Source organism: Palaemon carinicauda, chromosome 14 (assembly GCF_036898095.1).
Source record: "Palaemon carinicauda isolate YSFRI2023 chromosome 14, ASM3689809v2, whole genome shotgun sequence".
Lineage (NCBI taxonomy): Eukaryota > Metazoa > Arthropoda > Malacostraca > Decapoda > Palaemonidae > Palaemon > Palaemon carinicauda.
The window spans coordinates 125,427,249-125,435,442 of NC_090738.1; the positions used below are offsets into that span (position 1 = coordinate 125,427,249).

The 8,194-nt window shown below is 34.5% G+C and overlaps 1 protein-coding gene across 1 annotated transcript; it reads left to right on the forward strand.

Moving 5' to 3' along the window:
- The first annotated feature begins 5,376 nt into the window (after nt 1-5,376).
- LOC137653327 (cuticle protein 7-like) lies at nt 5,377-6,411 on the forward strand. The gene is made up of 3 exons (XM_068386696.1): nt 5,377-5,462; nt 5,587-5,724; nt 6,199-6,411. Exons 1-3 carry the CDS (start codon nt 5,388-5,390, stop codon nt 6,388-6,390), a joined length of 405 nt encoding a protein of 134 aa, XP_068242797.1. The 5' UTR covers nt 5,377-5,387; the 3' UTR covers nt 6,391-6,411.
- Nucleotides 6,412-8,194: the final 1,783 nt, after the last annotated feature.

An 8,194-nucleotide genomic window follows, 5' to 3' on the forward strand; every position in this document is an offset into this window, starting at 1 on the left:
AAATCCAATGTATATTATTTATATAAATATAAGCTTATGAGAATAAGTTTTGAGATTGTTTACCCTATTAAAAGCTACAGTAGATGTGGTAACGTCCCTGACTGGTGAATACCAGACTGGGGTTCGAGTCTCGCTCAAACTCGTTAGTTTCTTTGGTCGCTGCAACCTCACCATCCTTGTGAGCTAAGGATTCAGGGTTTGGGAGAGTCTATAGGTCTATCTGCTGAGTCATCATCAGCCATTGCCTGGCCTTCCTTGTTCCTAGCTTGGGTGGAGAGGGGGCTTGGGCGATGATCATATGTACTGTATATATGGTCAGTGTCTAGGACACTGTCCTGCTTAATAGGGCAATGTCACTATTCCTTGCCTCTGCCATTCATGAGCGGCCTTTAAACCTTTACTCTATCTAAACCAAAATGATTATTCTATCGAAAGATATTTGCTTACTGTATCAAAAGCTAATTGCTTAATCTATCAAAAGCTACTTGTTTACTCTATCAAAAGCTAATTACTTACTCTATGAAAAGCTAATTCCTTACTCAATCAACAGCTAAATGCTTACTCTGTCAAAAGCTAAATGCTTATCGTATTAAAAGTTGAATGTTTACCCTATGATATCTATATCAAAAGTTAAATAATTACTGTTCCAAAAGTTAAATGCATACTAAATCAACAGCTAAATGCTTCCTCAGCCACCCGTTGAGATACTACCACTAGAAAGTTATGGCGTCCTTTGACTGGCCAGACAGTACTACATTGGATCCTTCTCTCTGGTTACGGTTCGTTTTCCCATTGCCTACACATACACTGAAAAGTCTGGCATATTCTTTAGAAATTCTCCTCTGTCCTTATACACCTGAAAAAACTGAGATTACTGAACAATTCTTCTTCATCAAATGGGTTAACTTCTGCACTGTAATTGTTCAGTGGCTACTTTCCCCTTTCTATAGGTAGAAGAGACTCTTTAGCTATGGTAAGCAGCTCTTCTAGGAGTAGGACACTCCAAAATCAAACCATTGTTCTCTAGTCTTGGGTAGTGCCATAGCCTCTGCACCATGGTCTTCCACTGTTTTGGGTAGAGTTCTCTTGCTTGAAGGTACACTCGGGCACACTATTCTATCTTGTTTTGTTAAAGTTTAAAGAGTTTATATAGGAGGTATTTATTACAATGTTACTCTTAAGATAATTTATTTTTCCTTGTTTCCTTTCCTCACTGGGTTTTTTTCCCTGTTGGAGCCCCTGGGCTTATAGCATCCTGCTTTTCCAACAAGGGTTGTAGCTAAGCAAGTAGTAGTAATAATAATAATAATAATAATAATAATAATAATAATAATAATAATAATAATAATACATTATTAGAGTCAAATACTTACTCTATCCTGAACTAAATACTTACCCTATCAAAAGCTTACTCTATGAGAAGATAATTGCTTACCATGATCAAAACTAACAATAGCTATCTAGGTTTGGTTACCTAAAAATATATCAATATTTCAATGACGGAAACCTGAGGATTTATTTATCGCTAAAAACATCTTTATTGACATAAAATGGAAAATATAAAAGGCTCTTATACAAGAACTTGCAACAGTCAGTGATATGTCGAAAATGCTAGCTAATGTAATGTACAAACACATGTGGAACCTTTACATTCGCAAAAGTAAAAATCTTTACGATTATGAACTATCAAAATATTTTAATGAACTCAAACAAAGAGATAATTGTGTCAATTACTTACGAATAACTCTGTAATTTACAAACATTTAAGATCTTTTCCAATGCCAGTTAACTTTCATATAAAACTTTTAGACATGAACGAAAATTACAACAAATTTCGTTGTCTCAGAAAAATTTAAAATAAAAGTGGCCCACGCCTGTTTTATGTAAAATAAATACTTATAAGAATTGGACAAATAAGGAACGTCCGCCTTTTCAGGAACAATAGTTATTACCTCTCGGATACACCGTTCTTAAATAAAAATTATCCCCAAATACCTGATAATAAAACCCTGAAATTTGAGCTTTAATTGTTTTACTCAATTGGCCAAAGCAAAAGTAAAGTTCAAGCCCATTCATTCTTAATTTTCTGCGTAATGGTCAAATAGTAATTGCAGGCATCTTAACTACAGTCACTTTCTTATTAGAGGTTATGATGATATGGTCAATGTTACCATACATCCAACTACGTCAGTTTTGAAATAAGATCTTGGTTGGTGGATTCTCTCTCTCTCTCTCTCTCTCTCTCTCTCTCTCTCTCTCTCTCTCTCTCTCTCTCTCTCTCTCTCTCTCTCTCTCTCTCTCACACACACACACACACACACACACACACATATATATATATATATATATATATATATATATATATTATATACACACACACACACACACACACATATATATATATATATATATATATATATATATATATATATATATATATACATTTTCTTAATACGTCAGTTTACATCTTTTGAGAGAGATGTCAGAGAAATGGTAAAGCCTTTAAATTATCAATATAGAGGAATAAATGTCATATTTCCCAGCATTTTTTGTACCTCAGCTGTCAACAGTAATCCATACCTGGGTCAACTGATGGGTTACACACCAAAGCGAGCAATATACATGTATACATGTATATAATTTAAAACAAGAATTAAGACAGCCCCAAGACTGTTAGCTTTAAGGGATGAAAATGGAAATATTATCTACAATAAAGATGGAGTAATAAAAACTGCCGAGGATTTTTATACAACGCTCTCCAATAGTAATATAATAAATTAACTTTTTAAATAGAACTAATGAAACATCTGAGTCGGTACCAAATGAAAAAGTAAGAGAAGTATAAATAAGGCATGAAATGAGGGAAAGCAGCATGAGAAGATGGCCTAACAATTGATTTATAGATGGAGGAGATTTCATGGTAATACTGACTGAACTTTACACAAAATGAGGTAGTAGGTTGGCCAAGGCACCAGCCGCCCGTTGAAATACTACCGCCAGAGAGTTATGGGGTCCTTTGACTGGCCAGACAGTACTACGTTGGATCCTTCTCTTTGGTTACGGTTCTTTCTCTTTGCCTACACATACGCCGAATAGTCTGGCCTATTCTTAACAGATTCTCCTTTGTCCTCACACACCTGACAACACTGAGGTTACTAAACAATTCTTCTTCGCTCAAGGGGTTAACTACTGCACTGTATTTGTTCTGTGGCTACTTTCCTCTTAGTAAGGGTAGAAGAGACTCTTTAGCTATGGTAAGCAGCTCTTCTAGGAGAAGGACACTCCAAAATCAAACCATTGTTCTCTAGCCTTGGGTAGTGCCATAGCCTCTGTACCATGGTCTTCCACTGTCTTGGGTTAGAGTTCTCTTGCTTGAGGGTACAATCAGGCACACTATTCTATTTAATTTCTCTTCCTCTTGTTTTGTTAAAGTTTTCATAGTTTATATAGGAAATATTTATTTTAATGTTACTCTTCTTAAAATATTTTATTTTTCCTTCTTTCCTTTCCTTACTGGGCTATTTTCCCTGTTGGGGCCCCTGGGCTTATAGCATTTTGCTTTTCCAGCTAGGGTTGTAGCTTAGCAAATAATAATAATAATAATAATAATAATAAATGTTTACAAGAATGCTCTATACCTACAGCTTGGAAAAACATTATCATAATACAAATTCACAAAAGGGCGAAACAAAAGACCTGAACAATTACCGCCCAATTAGTTTACTCTCAGTAATATATAAAATATTTACAAAGTTCATATTAGGCCAGATGGAAAGATAGCTAGACTTTAATCAACCAAGTGAGCAGGCAGGTTTTAAAAGCCGGTATTCCACAACTGACCAGGTCCATATAACTAACCACTTAATGGGAAAATCTACAGAGGATGACAAATCGCTATGTATGGCATTAAAGACTATGAGAAAGCTTTCTATTCTGTAAAAACCCATCAGTAATGAAAGCCCTTCAAAGACAAAGAATATATTAATCTTATGATAGAACACTTGAACATATCTATACGGGAATAAGTCAATTCTTAAACTACAAAAAGATAGTGAGAAATTTCCGATTAAGAAAGCAGTTAGGCGGAGTGACCCTATATCTCCTAAATCATGCACAGCGTGCTTAAAAGAAGTTTATACGAATTTAAATTGGGAAAATATTGGAATTAATATTAATGGGGAATACCTTAACAACCAGATTTGCAGAGAATATAGTTCTATTTAGTGAATCATGGGAGAAATTGCAAAAGATAATGGAATATTTGAATAGAGAAAACGGAAGTGTAAAACTGAAAATGAATATGAGTAAAACTGAGATAATGTTCAATGAAAATGTAGACAGAAAACAAATAAGGATTATGGACAAACCTTTAGAGATTATTAATGGATATAAGTACTTAGGATAAACAGTAAGTGTTTCCCCAGAACATGAGACCGAAATTATGAGAAACATAAGCACAGGATAGAGAGTTTTGGTAATAACAATTGCAATTATGAAATGTAAAATGCTACTTTCTCTAAAAAGAAGAGTATTTGATCAGATAATCCTTTCAGTATTAACATATGCATTGGAAATTTAGAGCCTTACTAAAGCCTTAGAACATAAAGTAGTTACAACTCGAAGAGCTATGGAAAGAGTAATGATGGGAATAACACTAAAATACAAAAGAGCACCATAGATACAAGAAATAGTTTAAGGGAATTTTATTCTAACACCATGTAAGAAACAAAAATGGACATTTACAGGCCATATATCGAATATGACAGATAACAGATGGACAGCTAAAAGAAAACGTACTTCACCTCGATGGCCCATAATGAACTAAAGGAAAAAGGGCGTTATGCTTTCCTCCTCCCCCTCCTCCTCTCTCCCCCCTTCCCGCAATAAACAAAGGCCCGAGGGCATCTTCTATATCTGTAAAACTTCTCGAAAAAACCACCAAATGATCCTGAAGGTCGTCAATATCGAAGCCACTCCTATAAAAGCTCAACTCCTCTGTAGGTTCGACATCATTTTCTTCTTCGCCTTCCAACGAACAGGACGATCATCATGTACACGAAGGTAGGACTGGCACGTACAGTAGAAGCAGCTGATGATAGTGTGATATACTGTTATTTCTTTCAACATCTTTTTACTTTCTGACGAAGATGGAGGCGTAGACCATTCAGCCGAGGAACTATTTATTGAAGTGGAAATCTTCTCTTTTTTTTCTTCATCTTTCCCACTGTTAACCTTACAATAAGGGGTCAGTTGCCTGATGCACCCTCTCCAATGCCTTCTATCCTCCTCTTTCCCTTGCTATCCAAATGTGATCAATATTATAAACGACCAGAGTCAATAGAAACGTTACCTAAACTCTCCCATTCCCTCAGGTTGCTGTTCTGGTTATGCTGGTGGGTCTGACTTTGTCTGCTCCTTCCGACAGTTATGGACCTCCTGCACACCAGCAGACATACAAAGAGGTAAGGAAATATACAACAAAAGATCCTTATTATTCCTCGTATCTTGAGCAGGATACTTACAAGAATATATTTCATAAAGAAAAAATTCCTTTTGAACAAATTACCTTTCTTTCTTCTTGCCCAGGAACCAAAGCCGTACCAGTACAACTACGCCGTTCAAGACGAATATGCTGGCGCAGACTTCGCCCAGACTGAGGAATCCGACGGACAGAACGTAAAAGGATCTTACACTGTTCAACTCCCCGACGGACGCAAGCAGACTGTAAGTACCCCAACTTTCTTAACATCTACTCAGTTATAAAATTAATTAAATTTCTTAGTAACTACAATTAATAATGGAACCTTTTTAAGTTTTCCACCTTTCTCAAGATCAACTAAGTCATAAAATTAATTAAATTTGAGTATCTACACATAACAAATTGTATATTTTGCTTAAATTTTTTTTTTATAAATAATTGGAAACGTAATTCTCTCTTCATGAATAGACCATAGGTTTTACATCTAATGATATAAGCGACATAATGAGAATTTCATTTTTCTTTATCTATATGTTACAAAAAGTATTTTTTTTTTCAAATATCTTTTTAAAATGAATTCCTTTCACAATCTGTTCACACTTTGAATTGACCGTATGTTTTAAATATTGATTACATACGAAGGTACAATGTGAAATCAACTTTCAGCCTATCTACACCTTCAAATTATGTCTTATTCTAACAATTCCTTTGACTCGCAGGTGACCTACGTTGCCAGTCCCTACGGAGGATATCAAGCTGAGGTCTCCTATTACGGAGAGCCCCAGTACCCTCACGAATACGGCCCTCCAGTCACCTTCAAGCCCCAGTCCTACCACCACGAGCCTGCATACAAGCCTGCACCATCCTACCAACCTGCACCTTCCTACACTCCCGAGCCTTCCTACCACTAGACATGGATAAATAACTCTTTCCCCGACTTTCTTTCCTTTCGACGAAATCCAATGTACATTATTTACATAAATATAAGATTACAAGAAAAAGTATTGAGTTTAATGCTTACCCTATTAAAAGTTGAACGCTTAATCAATCACAAGCTAATTGCCTCATTACTCCAAGATGTAATTGCTTACTCAATCAAAAGCTAAATGCTTACTCTACCAAAAGTTAATTGCTTGTTCTATCAAAAGCTAATTGCTTGCTCTATGAAAAGCTAAATGCTTAATTATTATAAGTTAATTGCTTACTCTATCAAATGCTAAATGCTTTCTCTATAAAAGCTAATTTCTTGCTGTTCTATCAAAAGATAATTTCTTACTCTATCAAAAGTTAATTGCTTGCTCTGTCAAAGCTAAATGCTTATCATATCGAAAGTCAAATGTTTACTCTACCTAAAACTAAATGCTTACTCTATATGAATATTATTTCTTACCACAATAAAAACTAACAACAGTTATCAGGGTTTTGGTACCTTCCAGAAAATATTAATATTTCAATGTTCGAAACAAGATGTATTTACCGCTATGAATATCTTTGTTAAGACAGGAATATCTTTAGCAAGACATAAAGAAACGAAAATAAAAAACACAAACGTGGAATTATATAATGTTCTTATACAAGTACTTGCAACAGTCTGTGATAGATCTACAGTACTTGCTAATGCAATTTACAAACTCAAGTGGAAACTTTACATCGCCATGAGTAAAAATGTTTACAATGAACAAACTATCGAATTATTTTACTGAACTCAAACAAAGTAATAATTGTATCAATTACTTATGAATAACTCTGTAGTCTACATATTTCAGATATTATTCCATGACGGTTAACTTTAATAATAAAAAAAAAAATAAAGACGCAAACGAAAAAAAGGGTCTAGAATCAGCACAAGAGATAGGTGGAAAAGTTCCTAAACAGTATCATGGAAAACTATCAAAACACTAAAAGTCTAATCAAGAACATTTTAGAAATGCGGGTAAAATCCATTTGAGATGAAGAAGAATTAGCAGAAATATCCAAAACAATAAACAAACTATAAACCCACAATATTCATAAACTAAATCCGACCAAAATTGAGCAAAAAGCAAACACTAGAGAGAGGATGAAGCATCAAATTGATGAAAAGAAGACTTGGAACAGTGCGGCAATAGACGTTTGCTTTAAAGGATGAAAATGGAAATATTATAAATAAAAGATGGAGTAATGAAAATTAGAGGATCTCTATAAAATAGTGATATAAAGAAATAACTGTCGATAAAAATAATGAAACATTTGGGACAGTACCAAACGTAACAGTAGGATAAATAAATAAAGCATTAAAGGGCATGAAAAGAAGCAAAGCAGCAGGAGAAAATGGCCTAACAATTGATTTAAAAATAGATGGAGGAGATTTCACAGTAGTAAAACTTGCTGAACTTTGTAGAAAATCCATGCAAGAATGTTCTATACCTGGCGCTTAGAAAAAACTTTATTCTAATTCACAATAAGGGAGACACAAAATACCTGAAAAATTATAGCCCAATAAGTCTACACTCAGTAATATATAAAACATTTACAAAGATCTTATTAGGCCAAATAGATAGAGAGCTAAACTTTAATCAACCAAGAGAGCAGGCAGAATTTAGAAGCAGGTTTTCAACAACTGACCATATATATGTAATTAACCAGCTAATGGTAAAATCAAGAGCATGATAAACACTAAGTATGGTATTTATAGTCTATGAGAAAGCTTTCCATTCTGTCAAAACTCCTGCAGTA